Source organism: Artibeus jamaicensis, unplaced genomic scaffold, assembly GCF_021234435.1.
Source record: "Artibeus jamaicensis isolate MK-2021 breed Jamaican fruit bat unplaced genomic scaffold, CSHL_Jam_final contig_387, whole genome shotgun sequence".
Lineage (NCBI taxonomy): Eukaryota > Metazoa > Chordata > Mammalia > Chiroptera > Phyllostomidae > Artibeus > Artibeus jamaicensis.
The window spans coordinates 17,144,129-17,161,917 of NW_026521812.1; the positions used below are offsets into that span (position 1 = coordinate 17,144,129).

Here is a 17,789-nt window from a genome sequence, read left to right on the forward strand (position 1 = left end):
ATCACATTCTTTTGAGAATTACAGGCTTTTTGCTTTAGTCAGTAGTTATGGTGCTTGGAATCTAATTGCAAACATTGTCTCCTTCATGGAATATTATTGCTTGTATCTGTGTTCTGTTCTTATTTTTCCACTTAGTATGATGTTAGGTGAGCAGTTTTGGTTATTGTTATTGTTGTCCGTTTTTTAAAAAATTTATTTAGTTATTTTTCAAGTACAGTTTTTTTTTTGTCAATTTCTCCCATCCCAGTATTGTTGTCCTTTTTAAGATTGAGGACATTTTCTTCTACTTTAAATTTGCTGAGTATTTTTGCTTTTAATCCTGTATAGGTATTGAATTTTTCAAAAGTTTTTTTGCAGTTATTGAGCTAATTATATGGTTTTTAATTTTAGTCCCTTAACATGATCATTTTTATTGATTTTTAAGTATAATCCATCATTCTCCCTGGGATAAACTGCAACTAGTTATGACATATTTTCTATATATTTAAAAAGGTTTTATTTATTTTTTAGATAGAGGGGAAAGGAGGGGGGGAGAGAGAAGTGTGGAATGTGAGAGAAACCTGATCAGATGTCTCCTGCGCGTCCCCAGTTGGGGACCTGGCCCACGACCCAGGCATATGCCCTGACTGGGAATTGAACCATCAATCTTTTGGTTTGCTAGATGACAAGCCACTGAGCCACACCAGTCAGGGCTATTTTCTATATTCTTGAATTTGATTTTACTAAAATATTTTAAGGATTTTTTGCATCTGTGCACATGAGAGATATTTTCTGCAGTTTTAGTCCCTTGAAATGCCTTTGGTTTAGATATCAGGATAACTTTGGCCTCATAAAATGAATGTGTTTTCTGACAGAGTTTGTGTGTAACATTGGTACTGTTTCTTCCTTAAATATTGGTGGAATTTACCTGTGAAGCCCTGGGGATATGAAGTTTTCTTTGTGGGAAAGTTTTGAATTATAAATACAATTTCTTTAACAAATGTAAAGTTATTCTATAGTCGAGGCTATATTCAGCCAGTATGTACCAATACAAATATGAGCCCTTGCCTTGAGCACACTCTTCCTGGGCGCACTCAGGCAGCTGGAGCTGAGAGCGGAGACTCTGGACGAAGTTAGGGAGAGCTGGTGCGCTTGCGCCTTGGCGTGCGGGTGGAGGGTACTTTTCCTTTTCTCAGCCGGCCTTTCCGCAGAGCAGTTCTAGGACTGAGGCTGTAACATACTTGCACAAAGTGCCTTTCCTTCTAATTCTAAGGAAAAACAAGCCCCAAACTAATTTTCAGCTTTCTGAAAAATCCACCACGGCTGGCCAAGACTTCCTTTTGTTTCCTGACAAATAGCTTGTTGGCACTGCAAACAAAAGGTGTATTTTCTGGCACAGCTTCTGACTTTCCTTTGGATAGCAACAAGCTGCTTTGTAGACGTGTTCAACTTCTACGATTTCAAAGTCCAGTGCGTAACATTTCTGTGGTTTATAAACAACATCCAGTAATTAATGCTGGCATTATTATTGGTAATTATTAATTATAGTGATGTTTAGTGGGTAGCTGTGTGCACAGGGTCAATTTTTAAAAAAATAGAAAAGCAAAAGAAAATCCGTGTGTCCACTGTGACCTTTAATGGACTCTGTCTCACCCCTTGTCTGTGTGGGGACATCTGCTTCATTCAAACCCCTAGAAAGGCAATGAAACTAGTGTACATCTGTGATGGAGCTTCAGACACCCCAGACACACACACCCTCCATGCATCCACATTCCCATACATATGTATATCTGTGCCATATGGATTAGGAATAGGCAGTAGAGATTTTGTTCTCCATTGTGTTCGCCAAGTGCAAACAACAATTTTATTTAAACACTCTTATTTTTATATGGATTTGAGAGATACTATGAACATAACGTACCTAAGTATTCTATTATGATCAGACATATGACTTCTATTCTGTGTATAGTTATTTTTCATAAAAGAGTATTCTTCCTGTTAAACAGATTGCTCACTTTTCTTTGGCTGCAGAGCCGTAGCCCCTTCCTTGGAGGATACTTCTAGTTTCTGGTGTTTTGTGTCTCCAGAAACATCAGTGATAAAAATGAGTGAAGTTGATGGACATTGCTTATTTCTTAATTAGAAGAAAATGCTCACAGATCTTGGCCAAGCTGCAGTTGGAGATCTGGATACTGGCTTTAGTGTGGAATATGATTCTCACTAGTGCGGTCTCTCAAAGCTGGTGTCTAATTGTCCCCACAGCCCTATTTATTCTGCTATTGCTTTGACTTTAAGAACTCACAGGAAAATCCTCTGAATTCCACCTGCCACATATCACTGCCCAGTAAAAATGATTTAAAAAATGCATTCTTCTCCTTCTTCACTTTGCTCATTTTTTCCCTCCTGTGCACTTATCACCTTTGGACATTGTATAATTACTTATTTATTTTGCTCATCTGTTTTTCCCCCTTGTATGTGAGCTCCACAAAGGCAGGACATTTTGTCTGTTCCATTCACTGCTGCATTTCTGCAAATGAGAACTGTGCCTGGCACATAGTAGGTGCTCCATAAGCAATTGTTGAGTGAAGAATGAGTGAGTGGATTAATTTTATGGTGGTAGGCTGTGGCTATAGCTTTACCATCAGCTGTTTTGGGGACCTGGAGAAAACACTAAGCCTTATTGAAAGAGATGAGTATTTTCTGTCACAGGCATCACTAGAATTTAATGAAACACCAGACTCTTTTCCCAGGAAAATGCATGTACATTAAAACATGTTCACAACAAGTTTCAGAGCTTTTCTCATGGATCCCCCAAATTTCTTTTCAGCTCTACAGTTCTGTCTTCCTCCCATAGCAGAATTCTTTTTGCTTTCCCCTCTCTACTTTCACCTTTTATGTTCGTTTATTAAGCAATTTTTAAAGAACAAGTTAAATTTTCCTGCCTTTTTTTCTTTCTGATCAACCTAGAACTTAGAATTCTCTACTTTGCTGAAGATCCACTTCTCCTATGGAGTTAGTAATTTCCACACAGTATAATTTCTACTTATAACCAACAAAGAGCTATATTTTCTTGCTTTTCCCTTTAATGGACCCTCCTGTCCTACCATTGCCCACCAAACCAATCTTCTTACAGAGACCTTGTGGTCCTTCACCCCGTCCTTCATTTCTTTGAACTTCTCATCTCTTCCAAATCCTTATTCGGAGTGTATTTTCTTTCAGAAGGCTTTCACCATTCCACACTGTTGGTTCATTTCTCTGAGTGCACATCCTTGACAATTAAATGCCCTTTTTGTTTTTATCAGTTTTTTTGACACATTACCTAGTTAAAATGGTCTTTTATTCCTTCCCTGAGTCTCTAAGATTCTCAAAGAAAGAGAAATATATTCTTTTTCTCTTGCCCTCTTATCTATCCTCCATATAGTTAGCATGAAATAAATGCTTATAAAAGCATATGCGCAATTCTATCAGTATTACCTGGTAGCAAAAAGGATCTATTTATTTGGGATAAGGCTTTAAGGAAGGTAGGTGATGCTATAGGGCACCATTTAGAGTTAAAACGGTTGCTACCTCGCTGAAACAGACACAAGTCCCTGGTTTTGCTGGTGTCTGTTCTGATGGTGGGTACCAAAATATTTTATCAGTCACAAAATGTTTTGAAAATCACCTGGTATAGGCAGAACACTTAAAAAGGACAGAAACTTCCTTTTGTTTTTGTAAGGGAAGCCTGGATTGGGGGAAGGCAGAATGGGCTGCCAAGTCCAAAGTATATCACTAACCAACCCACCTGGAGCAGGATGCGGATGCAGATTACCAGCTGACTGAGGTCAGTGTTTGACCTTGTTTATTCATGGAGGTAATTCCCAGAGAACTAGTTGGTTTGTACAGTTTAAAAAGAATACTCAGTGACTAGATACAGTAAGATGACATATCATTCCTGATACTGGGAATTAAATTTTCCTAAAGTTAAATAAATTTTTAAAATCCTTTCATTTTTTCCTCTTGGGAATTATATTTATTCCCAAATATACAAAAGCAATTATTCCCAAGAGCACGATATTCTCTTATTATAAATATCTAAATTACAAATATCAAGAAAATGTTTTATGAAAGGAAATAACTTTTGGGGGGCTAAGAAACAAAGTAGTCTTTCTTGTCTGAAAATAATGCCCCATATAACTGTTAAAAAATAAACACTACTACTCAAAGGCTGGTTAAAAAGAAAACCAGAATGCACCTGTGTGGTGTTTTGTGAGGTGAGGTATTTTCCCAGGTTATAATCACATTCTTTCATGAACAGGCAGCATGGTACCTTCTACCCCGAGCAAAGTACACCAGTTAGCTTACCTTACTTCCTCTCCAGGGAAGTTCCTTTAAAATCCCCTTTTATAATGACTATCAAAGCGAACAACAGCAACAACAACAAAAAACCCTTTATCAAATGACACAAGCAAGGAGCTTCCTGGTTTCTGCGTGACTGCAAATGCTAGTTCAGAGATTGGGTGTGATACCGTCACTTTATTACACATTCTTTACACATGCCAAGCCCTGATGTGTTTGTATTTTGGAGGACAGAGAAGTCAGTTTCATTTATGATCTTTACATTATACCAAGTGCTCTCTTGGGGAGAGGAGAGTGGTCAGATTGGAATCTGTGGTCTGAGGCCAATAACATTAGAATCTGAGCTGCCACTGGACGGGAGCAAATAAGCCTTCTCCCTCAAGCACTTTCAACTCCAAGCTGTGTGGCAAGCACCATCTCGTGAAAACATAGGCACTATCTGACCTAACGTTCAACATTCAGTAGAAACCGAAAGACTCTATGAAATGCCCACATCGAGGTACAATGTATTAATTATTTCCTCAGTGAGTGTTGCATGGCCTGTAGCAGACCTAGTCTTTGTGCTGAGGGGGGCTGCCAGCTTCAAGTGCACACAGGGAATAGTTAAAAAAATGTTTTAAATTAAGTGCAGCATTAGCTTGTGCACGCTACATGCCAAAACAGAAGGGCAGTCACCCAGTAGTGTAGGCATTCTGGGTAGGTGAGTTTAAGTAGCGCCACTACAAATAGCAGTAAGGGCGGGAATTTTCCCTGGAGCCCAGAGTGGCAGGGAAGGTAATGTTGACGAAATGGTGGGTGGCAGTTAGTGGAGGGCTTGAACTTATGTTGATTTCCCTACAGTTTGACCCATATCCACATTCTTTAAATGTCAATAGTAGGTAACACTGCTTACTTTCTGTTGTTTTTAAAAAGATTTATCTTGGCTTTTTGTAAAATAAAAGTTATGCTAGAGTTTGTTAGCCTTTTGGATTAGTAAAATGGCCTACTGCCACCTGGTGGAAGCATGTCCTAGTCAAGAATGGCCAGTCACGTGGGGGGAAAATTTCAATTTCGGTACAAAGAGAAGTGAGATCATGTATATATACAGTCACTTGTGTTCCATCGTGACCTCAAATCCAACATGTTGAAAGCCGAGTATACCGTTTCTCCCTTAAATTAGCTCTTTTGAAATAGGTGCTATTTATTGAGCATCAAGCACCTTACACATTTTATTTTATTTCTGAATCTCAAAATAAGCCTATAGGGTAATTTTTTTAATTCTTACTAACACATGAGGACATACAGGGATAGGAAAATGAAAATAACTTCCTCCAAAAGATGCCATAGGTAATTCTTAACCATTATTATAATTTAACTTCTGATGTGTTGCCGGGTGTATTATCTATAATCACTTGTCCCATATTCCTTTGAGAGGTTCCTTGTGTCTATCAATTCTAACTGCCAAAGTTTCCAGTATAGGTCTTTAAAACACAGATTTTTGTAGAATATTCTTGACTGGCTTCTTTATTTGTTATATTTAAGTGACTTATAAAATGATATAAAACTATATCTTACTGTAAATACCTAAATTACAAAGAATACAAAGTAAAAAGTAAAAGTCCTTTGTCATCATTTCATCATCTCTCACTAAGATCCAGAAAAATAAGTATGTGTAATTTTTAGTTTGTTGGTTTTTAAAATAGAAGTTAAACTCTGATGTCCTATTACCCTGCATGTAACCCGTTTTTATTGGACAGCGTGTCTTGTAGCCCTTCCTGTGTCAGTGCTGTGGAATTTATACACATGGTGGATGAATGTTTGCAAAATAAACCAAATCTTTGACTTCATTCACATCCTCCTTGCTCTGTTTTCATGTAATTAAGTGTTGTTCAAGGAAGTAGATTATTTTGGGTCTCTTCTCCTTTTTGGTTCTTAAACAAGATCTCTTCCATGGCACATATGGCATAGCAATAATGATCATTTTCATTAAAATATCAATAACCAATATCAAATGATGCTGATATGTGTATGTGAGCACGTATGCTGTCATTTTACTGGATAAATTTTTACATGTAGGTGCCAAACTGTAACTTATTCTCAGCTGTCTTGTGCAAATTTCTAACTTCTTGACTACTTCTGTACATCAGCAGTTCTCAACTTTTATAGATTCATCTGGACCTTCATGAGAACCCAGATTGCAGGGCACCTCCCTCAGAGTTCACAAGTCTCCGTGTGGTGCTGATGCTCCTGGGCTGGGAGTTACACTTTAAACCTCCCAGGGCATCCTGGCCCCTTCTCAGCACTTGCTGTTTACCACACACAAGAATGATGGCTTTACAAGGGTGTTGGAAATGCCTGTGGTGGACAACCAGACCTGGGATGTGCACACCCTCCCAGAACAGGGACAGCAGGGGCTCCAAAGACAGAAGTGAAGAGAATGACTGTTTTGCTGGAGGCTCAAACTACAGACGAAAGACCAGTTTTCCCACTGGCTGAGCGTGGAATGAGCTATTGTTCACCCCTTAGTCCCTAGAGCAGCACATGCTCTCCTGATTGCAAACTGTGGCAATCGCGTCTTCTTTGAATATGAAGGATGACATAATGTCATTACATCCAGAGAGAAAGCAAGTTTTTATTTACATTCACTTTCTGATGGGAGCTCAGCCAAGTAAAATTCCAGGTGTTGAGTGAGTGGATGCATCCAGTCAAATGTTTACATGCATTGTATTGTTATCATGCATTCAATACTGGTGTGCTTTGCCTTGTAAAGTCATTGTAGCAATGTATTATACAAGGCTACAGAATTGGTGAGTCAGAAAGAATTTTTAAAAATTATAGTGTTTCTCTCTGTCAAGAGTAAAATGACTATATCTCTAATCATTTGATTTACAAAAACTGCTTGCTTGTACATAAATTGGGCAGAGAAAATACATCATTTGTATTATCTAAAATACAAATGTAATATGTGTACATAAAACATATAATGGAGTGTTTATCTTGAGAATAATGAGTTGTAGGAGATATAATCATACTTCTGCTAGATAAATTATAATTCTTGTAAAGTTTTACATATTTATATTTTGACCAAACATCTTATTATTTATGCATACTCAATGTACTTGGAATCAGGAAGATGCATGGAATTGATCAGTATGTTTAATCCCTGTTGCTTCTTTGCTTGAAATATTTACATAAAGAAATCTTGCCATTTCTGGAAATGAAGTCTAAAAAAATGCCTGTGTGTTTTAACAATTCACTTATCTTTGGGCCCTGAGGTTAACCAATGTAGTAGACAGTGTAGCCTACCAACTCTTTCTAGTTCTCTGACTTGCAGAAAATGGTGGGATTGTACTTTTGCATTTAGCATAACCAGAGATTGGACTTCCTTGTCAGTGAGTTCATTCCTGAATAGAAGCTTTAAATTATAGTTCCAGGAACCAGGAGGTGATTTGCCACCTTTTCCAATCCTGCCCCTGGCAATCATGGGTGTGTGGAAATGCAAAGTCTCTGTAAATACAGACATGGATATGGAGCCGAGCCCTCATGACGTGTAGTTGAGTGTAAAACAAATCTTGGTTGTCTTAAGCCACCAAGAGTTTTGGAGTTTTTACTACTCCCACATAACCTGGCATATCCTCACTGAAACAGTTACTAGGTAATTTGCAATTTAATAATTGAGGAAGTGGTAAAGAAACACCATGCATTTGTTAGATGGTAGTATTTATATTTAATGTTTCTTTTTATTTTTAATTCCTTTTCCCTCCTTCCAACTACATCACTCATATTTCTCAACACTCAAGACTTGCCAGACCGATTGGAACCATTTTTGATGGCCTATATTTCCTCTCCCAGCCTGCAATTTCTCACCCAGCGTGTATTTCTTCCTTCAAGTCAGCATTTCCTCTCTTGAGGAGTTTACATTTTTAAAGATGGAAGATCAGTGTTTTACCTAAAACCTTTACTGAGAAAGATCAACATTATGACCCTGTAGTAGAGGCTTGTTGGTAAGAGGGCACTTTCTCAGCTCCCCCTTATTTATTATGTGGGTGCCGACTGACTCCCTATGCATTTTAGTCGGGCTCTGACATTAAAATTCATAGTCATTTGTTGGTCATTTGTAAGTCATTTGTGTTGCTTAATCCCATTCTCGGAACTGTGTGTCCAGTATCTGACTCATCTTTCTGGAATGTTTACTTACTACCTGAAAGGATAAGAGGGTGAAGATAAGAAGTGGAGGTGGCACTAAGAAAATACTTCCTTGGCAAAAGCAGCTTTTTCACATAATCTCTCCATGCATGAAACTTTCCTATATGTTAATAAGCTCCCTCTAAATATGCAAAATCATATCACATTATGGTGGGAGGGGGAGGAAATAAATGAATTCATGTCCAGAGTACTACATTTTCAATTGCTCACGCTTCAAAGTACAATGTATGAATCCTTTGATTGGAATCTTTACCTCCTAACACCCAGGGAGGTTAGGTGAGGTAGAGGGTGGTTGGATGGTGATGGTGAGTGACTTTACAGCAATGAAATATGCCACATTTATGTGGTGGACCTGCCCAGAGGCTTTGGTTGGATGGAAGGGCTGAGGACCTTCCTCAGGGCTCAGAGACAATGCAGGTGTGAGGAGGACGTGGGAACTAGCAAGCAACAGAACTTCTTGTCTGCAACTTTTTAAAAGACGTCTCTGTGGGGGTTACAAACATCCTGAAAAATCATCTTAAAATATCAAAAGCATTTATACCTATAGTCGTTTCACTAAAGAATATCAAACATTTCTATGTTAGCATACTTTCTTGTCACACTTCCGGTTTCTTAAAAAATGAATGCTGATTGGTTAATTAAAGTTTACCTCTCCCTCTTTTTAGGTGGTTCTTTGGAGCAATCAAGAGAGCAGATGCAGAAAAACAACTGTTATATTCAGAAAATCAGGCAGGTGCCTTTCTAATCAGAGAAAGTGAAAGCCAGAAGGGAGATTTCTCCCTTTCAGGTACGGGCATTGCTTTGTATGATTTAATTGTGGGTTTGATTTCTATAGTCATGAACCTACTGTGTGAATAGGACATGTTAATTTTAAACTTGCCTTTTTTCTTATTTTTCACAATAGTACCAAATTATATCTATTGAGCTACTCCAGAGTAATACAAAAATTAGCATGGAATTTATATCTATGGCTAGAAATCTCTATAAAGTTTCACATAACATGCACTCTGGATTTGAAATAAAAATATGGATCTGGCTGCATTTTTCTCACTAGCATTATCAAGCATCCCATCCTTCAAGGGAAATAATAAGGAAGAAGCAAAAACTACACTCTTGTCAAAATTGGTCTGGCCATAATACATTATTTTTGCATTTCATTTGTCTTTGTCTGGTAAATAGAAAACGAATTGAAATGCTGAATGCAAATGCATTTAATTAACTCCATGACTTACAACATTTTGTCAAATGTAGTTTTTCAGCTAAGAGTCAAGGACATGTTTAATTTACAGTGCTCTAGGAGGGAAGCACAGAGGTCCTGACAATTATCTTTAAGAGTGACACGTACATGCATGTCTCTGCTTTCAAGAATCTGTGCTTCTTGTTGTGTCCCAATGCTGCAGAATGTCTTCTTTTAAGGATGGATCCAGTCCATCTCTCCTGGTCCATCTCTCCAGTCCATCTCTGACCTCTGTATTGTCTAATCATTTGTGTTGTTATTCCCTTTAAAGCATGCATTTTGTTTCACCAACTAGATGTAAGCCTTTTGGGAGAAGAGATTTTTGCCTTCCCTTATCCCTGTTGCCCTGCAACAAAAGTTTATTGAACACGATGCCCAAGCACCTCATTGCGTCTGCCCGGCTCTCTGAGCCAGAAGTGAGGACGCGTGTGTGGCACATTGTGGAAGCTGGTCCTGAGCCCACAGCTACTGGGGACTTTGATCTGACCTGAACCAAGGCCAGGTGGTGTGTTTGGTACCCATTTTCTTCCATACCTGATGGTCCCAAATATCAGGGCAGGTAGATGGGAGCTGAAGAAAATTAAGGGCAATGGGATTGAGGCAGGTTTTTCAGGTTTTGTCTTTCAGTTCCTGCCTATTCTGACACCTAGTCAACATGGTGTTACAGAATCTTGGGGCTGTAGCTCTACCCCTACCTGGTTAGAAAATGCTGCTCTCTAATGACCACTCTTGAAACCTTCCCAATTGTGATGTGACACTGACCTTTCTAATTTTGGTTATACCCAGGGTGATAACATTTTAATGGCTCATATATGTGATGGGCATTAGGTACTCAGAACTGACCCAAACAGGCTGGGCCGTCACACTGGTCCGCACCTCTGTACATCCAGGTGACGTAAGTGAACATTTTATTATGTATAATAGATTTTTTTCTGACTATGAGAGTAATATAATCATCTTTATAGAAACGGAAGGCTCAAAGAAGAATAATTTATAATATAACTTTCTGAAGATACATTTTTAATACTAAAATGCCTTTCTGGCAAGGTTTTTTTCTATGCTTCTTTAAATATATTAATTTATTTATTTTCTTTTTTTGGGAGGCTTTATTTTTTATTGATTATGCCATTACATTTGTTCTATTCCTCCCCCTCCATTCCCCTCCACCATGCACACCCCTCCCCCACCATTCCCCCCCCTTTAGTTCAGATAAAAATGATGAACAGTGAAAGGACAGCAAACTCACAGTTATCAACAAATCACACCTAAAACAAAAGCAAATGAAGAGGACAGCTAGATCAGGAGTGAACCATAGAAATGAAGATTATGTGGAGGGTTAGCAACAGGGGAGTGGGAGAAGGAGAAGGGGGGAGAAGGTACAGAAAATAAATATATTAATTTAAACACACACAGAAAAAACATACACACAGAAAGCAAAATTGAGATAATACTATAAATAAAAATATAAATAGATGTGTATGTGCATACGAGTGAGGGGGGACCCAAAAAACCTTGGAATTTATTTATAAAAACTATGTATTTATTCTTACATGTTTTAACTTCAGCCACCTTTAAAGTACTCTCCATTTGATGCAGTACACCTACTGAGACATTTTTTTCCCACTCCTGAAAACGGGGTTTGAACTTGTTGATTTTGACACCTTTTAGTGTTTCTACCCTTTTTTCTTTCACTTCTTCCACATCAGCAAAACATTTCCCTTTCAGGATTTTTTTTCAGCCGGGGAAACAAAAAATGTCACTTGGGGTGAGATCATGTGGGAAGGGAGTATGGGGTGCAGGGGTCATGCCGGTTTTGGTCAGCAAACCGATGAACACTCATCATGTTGTGGGCAGGTGTGTTCGTAAATCACCCATCGTGAAATGGGCAAATGCATTGAAAGAGTCTTAAAAAAATATTCACTGAAGCCGAGTACAGCCTCTCACAACAATGCCAGCTGGGACACCAAAACAGATGCGTTCTTAGAACACTCACCTAGCGGGGAAGCCTGTACTACAAGGGACCTGCCCTCCAGGAGATAATTCTGTTTTTATTTTTTGTCCCCCTGTTACCGAACAAGGTCCCAGGAAGGGGCAATACAATATTTGGCCCACCTAGGGATGCCGAATATTGCTACACAACAGGGGCCCCTCCCAAGGACAGAATACTAAAATCTACTGGGCTCTTCTGTCCGCCGCCAATTGGAAAGACATCTCTCAATGCCAGAGATTTGTGCAAAGGAAACAAAATGTTTATTTAATGCTCGTCAGGCCTAACGCCTCTACTAAAATATCAAAGTCCTTTAGGGTGTACACCTACACCCGCACAGCTCCCTTCTCCCACTGTCCCAACTCCGGGTACCGTAAATCAGGAAAAGAGCACACGTCCCTTTTTCAGGCCGCTGGCGCCATCAGCTGTGTCACCATGCAGGCAGGATCTCTAGTTAATCCAAAGTACTGTGGTACCCTCTCATGGTCCACTGGCAAGAGTTCTTTGTACCCAGTTCCAGTCAAAGTCTCTCTTGCTTTTCAGGCCCCGCAGCCAAAGGGGGCACCCCAAAGCCACGTGGGCCTCTTCTACCAAAGCTGCAGGGGTTCGCACTCCACCAAAAGCATGTGGCTTTCTTCTTCACCTGGCTGCAGGGACCTCCATTCTGGCAAAGCTGCATGGTTTTCCCTTTCACCTGGGCAGTTATCCCCTCATGTCCCGGAGCCCATCTTTTCCAAGCTCCCACACAGGCCTTCTCCCCCAGGAGCGCAGCCCCTAGTTTCCTCCTGGTTCCAAGTCCACTCCCTTCTCCCTGGCTCCAAACTTGGCCACAGCTATTTAACATATCTATGAAACCAGTTAAAGGTTATAGATATGTTAAATAACCATTCCAGAGGTTAGCTGCAAAACCTTTGCTATGCAAAACAGCTCTCAATGGCCTGGCTCCATTCGTTTCTTCCCCCTGGGGGGAGGTCTGAGGACATCTTATATGTCTCTCCAATATTCCTATACACTTTGAATTCTGGACACCATTCCAAATCTTTTTTGGGGGGCTCCCCCTGGCTGCACCCTGTATCACCCCCTCATATAGGTATACATGTATGTGTATCTACATGTGTATGCCAATCTATATGCATTGGTATGTCTAAGTGTGTATATGTGACATGGATCTAGGCTTCATTTTTCTTGTATCTCAGCATCCTGTGAACATTTTTCACATTATTTAATATTTTTACATCATTATTCTTAGAAGCCACATTACTTCCCATGTTGGGGAGGTTATCATTTATTTAACCACTTTCATATTTTGTGCATTTTCATGATTTTAGTTATATTGCTATTATAAAATGAGATGCAATGCATATCCTTGAAGTATTTGAAGAATTAAAGGTTTTTATGAGAATACTATATTTAGAAAAGAAAGAAATTGTTTTGAAATTTCTATGTCTAATGATAAGAAGAGCTGCAAGATAATTCCTTATACAGGTTAATGCATCCATCTTTGTTTATTTGCCTTTGCTAGTACTTACGTGTCAAATTAGGTAGTCATTATCTAGCCAAAAGCTAGATTAAATCTTTTAGAATAGCATTAAAATATAGAACAATAACATTATAATGAGGAAAACAAACTAAAAGTGAAATTAACTGAGTAATACTTTGAGTAATACTCAAGCTACAGTTGACTATTCTGAAAACTCTCTAAGTAGACAAAGCTATGGGACAAAACAGCTTTATAGGCTTAGAACAAATTACAGCGGTGTTGGCCGTTATGTGCTGAGAACCCTCTAGTGCTTACTTACGGATTTAGTGAGATTTGTAGGCCCTACTTGGAGATCAGCATATCATTACAGATTCTTTTTCAATAAGTCACACAATTTAGAGTGTTTCAAACAAATTATCTGATTGCTGTGTATTCACAGGGGGACAAAGGAAATGCAGACCATTATGCTATACTGAAAGGAAAGTTCTCTTATTAGCCAGAAGGAGGGCTATACAGGAGGAAAATGAAAAGAAAATGGTCTTCAGTATATCTACATTAAAATAAACAAACAAATGATCTAACCGCTGACTTGATTACCTCTGAGGATCTTCAGATAGACCACTCATAGATTTATTTCGTGGTTCAGTTTTCTCCTTAATCAGTCAGATTGATTGATGGTCTTCAGTTTTGCTGACTGCTGTGCTGCTCAAGACAGGGAAATAATATCTCCTTTCTATCTCTGCCTCTTTCCCACGTGAGTTTCCTTAGAAGTATTGTCTTTGTTCCTTGGACGGCTGTGGCTTGCAGCTGTCAGAAATAAGCTTATGATTTACTGAGGTGGGGTGGCGGGGAGGGGGCACTCCAGAAGCAGCAGCCCAAAGCTAGGGTGGGTGCTAATTGGCTTGTTGGGGGTCCTTGCCTGGCTGTGGGCTCTTCTGAGGTCTGAGTAGATCTGGGAAGAGAGTGAGGGCCGTGACACCTCTCATAACGGCAAGACACTAATTAGCTGTGAATTACAGCAGCGCTTTTGGATATCACATATATTATATGTGGCAGCTGGAGAATCTGTCTTCATTAGATGGGTGACAGGTAGTTTTAGTGGCCCTACTGTTATTTGTCATTGGTAGTGAATTGTTTTTCTGATGAAAAATATAAAATTCTGACTGCATGTGAACTGGTTTGGCTATTTCTTGACTTCCATTAATTCATTTAAAGAAAATTATTATTGTTTTTATCATTAATATTAATTCAATGTTTGGCATCCTATAAGCACTTGTACTATTGTTTAAAGTACATTTTAAGGAAAATGCACTTGGAGGACTAAAACTGAGCTGTAGGTGAGTTTTTCAGAAGAGATTCCACATTGCACATTGTAAGTAAGTTTACTTTAGACAACTCTGCAGATTCCCATTCAGTGAAACCCTCTCAAAAGCAAGTGATCATAGACTGAGTCTAACTGAAAAATCACTACATTGAGCACATGAGGCAAAAATGTTCATCAGCCATGTTCAGTGTGATTCACCTAAGAGTGGAGATAATTTATTTCTATATTTGTTTATTTCTTCAACAAACACTCTAGGTGCCTACTGTGTGCTAGACCTTTGCTAGGTGAAGGGCAGCAAAGACCCCAAGCCCTGAGCTCAGTCTGCAGGAGGGTTATATTATAATACAGTGTCTTGCTGTAAGATAAGAGAGGTCAGGGGCCAAGTGCTCCGGGGGAGTCAGGAAGGTTTCACAGAGGAGACAGCATTTGGGTTCTGTACCAATTTGTGTCACAAGTTAGCAGTGTGGAAGATTAGTCCTGGCAAGGGAAGGGCACAGCATTGTGAATGTGTCTGGTGTTCGATGGAGCAAAGGGTGGAGGATAACATGTGTGTGTGCACGTGTGTGTAGACTGCTCAGGGCCTTGCATGTTATGCTAAGGAATTTGGCCCTTACTCTACAGAAGGAAGTCTTAGGCAGAAAGTGACCTGATCTGACCTTTGCTAGCATGGTGAGAGATTTATAGAGAATAGTCTGAGGAGGAGTGAGAGAGACAAAGGCAGTGACATCACTTGCTGCTGTGCAAAATCACAAGTGTGAGACAGTAGAGTTGTCACCATTCTGCAGAGAAGGCATGGGACCCAAGCTCCCCGGACTGCATTAGGGCTGGGCTCCAGCACAAGATGTCTCCAGAAGCCACAAGTCCCTCAGTTGCTCTCCTTTCTTTTCTGAGGCAAGTGTGGGTGTGGGCCTATGGCTGGAATGAAAGTGTTTGCTTTGGTGCAAAGTAGAGTGAGTTTGGATATCAATTAATTGCAGAGTTGCTTGGAAACCCCAGCATCAATGGGCTTGGGTGTGGTGGGAACTTGTTGCTGCTCTTTCATGGAAGAGGGAACCATGAGGCCTGTGGGAAGTTGCATTCAGGGGCAGGTCCTCTTGCTGGGCAAAGGGGGTGATGGTAGGGCAGTCCCAATGGGCCCAGGGAAAGCTCCCAGGGTTCATTACTAGAATTTCTGCCCATCTCCACAGGTGGTGGCCTGACCTGGGGGAGAGGTATGACAAATAGGGAGTAGAGAATGGAAGTGAAAAATATTTAGAAGATATGAATGGAAAGGAATTGGTGGTTGATCATAAATGGGGCAAATAAGGGAGAATGCAGAATCTAGAACTGGGGCAGAGTGGTGACTTTATGAGGACAAGGTATACAGAAGGGGTCACTGTACAGGGAGAGAGGAGAGAGGAACAAAGGAAAGGAGCTCAGAGGTGTCTGAGGCAATTGCAGGTGGACGTACAAATAGCATTATCGTGCTTTTGACTTGTTTCTGCTGGTTTTGAGCAGAGCATTTACTATGATAAATTTCCATTACAGTGAACCTGAAGATCTCATGGAATATGCAGGACTTTTATAATACTTTGTGGCTGCTGTGAAGTCCCTTCTTGAGGATATGAAATATGCTTCTGTAGTGACATAATTTAATTTTTCAATAAGTATACTGAAATTTTTAGGACTACATACGTGTCTTATTCTTCAATGTAATAGGTTGCCAGTGCTCAAAGTATTGCACAAATGGTAGAAGTATCTTTATAGACAAGATATCACGGTATTTTAAAGGCCTTTGGCTGGGGCAATTATGTGTTCATTAGAGATACTTGAAAATGGCTAGAATTATCTGAAGCAACTTTTTGAATAATCTAAATGATTAACCTGAGTGACACCGTGTACTTTATTACTTTGTAAGCATTTCTGCCTGTCTTATAAATTAATTCTGAAAGCAATTAAAGAAGTAATGAGAACAACAGTAGCTTCACCGGGAAAGATGTATACCCTTTCACGCTGACCTTGTGTGTGCCCTTCATGTTGAACTTACACATTCAAAGATTCATTTATATTTATGAGTAACTCTTTCAACATAGGCAAAAATGTACTTCTCAAACTAGGTTTTGACTTCTCGAGCAAAGATTCTTTTATGGCTTCTGTTCATGCTTCTTCCCTGTCTCCCTGGTTTCCAGTACAGTTTATAATGATAGCAGATGCTTATTCACCTCTTTACCCTGTATTCTATCAGGAACAAAGGCAAGACCATCATCACTTCCTCAAACCTCTGAAGTCCAGACCATGCCATTCTCCTATTTGCTGTGTTTCAGATCTGTTTTCGAGAGACAGTTTCTCACCTTGAATGGCTAGTTGCATCCAGATAATAAAACTTCTGTAGAGCAGGCAAAATTGGAAAAGAATATCACTTGCAGTGTGGCTCTGTATCTTTTGTCTGCCTGGCACTGCGTTCAGACCCAAACTCACTTTCCACCGACCACTGAGATACCATTATTGCTTCTAAACTTTTAGATCTGTTGATGCGTTCTAATCTGAGAGTGGTCTGATGGCAAAAGGCTGTTTGCTTCATTATCAGCACTCTGAGCAATTCATTCATTCTTCATTCAAAATTAATGTGGACCTCGTGGCCACAAGAGTGTGTCAGTTACTCTATTAGTATGAACCATGAATATGAATATGATTGTATATTCCAAGTAGGGGCAAATATTAAATGGCTGGAAAAAATTGCTCCATGAATTTATGCAGTGAAACTTCTATGGATTCTAAAAGCATTTTTATATTGGTTATAGATGTTTTGCTTTCTACAAAGTGCACATGCTACAAAGAACTTTTTATGTTAATAACTCTAATATCTCATATAAAATGTATTAAATTTTAAACATGTTGGTGCCATCTTACAAAATGCCTTTTAATTAAAGTCATAATTTGGATGGTTCAGCTTAATTGCAAATATCATCATCTAGAATAGCAAGTGGACTTTTTCATGAATTGTGTTATTTTCTGCCTTTTCTTAATAATAACTACTGATAAATTATATTTCATGTGTTTTAAATACTCTATAAAGCCAAATTAACAGTTTATTATATAGTGCATAATAAACTGCGTTTGTGCCTGCACACTCATGGATGCGCTGGCGAAACCCTGTTTTCTTTAGGGCGCTGCCTGGTAGAAAAACCCTCTACCTCACTGCGAATCGGTGGCTCGTACTTCTAGAGGCCGTGACACTTTTTAGGAGGTTCGCAGTCTGATTTTTTTCTTCTTTCACTTG

General features: G+C 39.4%; 1 protein-coding gene across 1 annotated transcript in view; it reads left to right on the forward strand.

Annotated features, from left to right (window-relative positions):
- FRK (fyn related Src family tyrosine kinase) overlaps positions 1-17,789 on the forward strand; it is a 94,088-nt gene that overhangs the window by 35,594 nt on the left and 40,705 nt on the right. Inside the window, exon 2 of the mRNA XM_037158126.2 lies at positions 9,168-9,289. Within this exon, the coding sequence (XP_037014021.2) occupies positions 9,168-9,289 (122 nt within the window). The remainder of the gene's footprint in view (positions 1-9,167; positions 9,290-17,789) is intronic.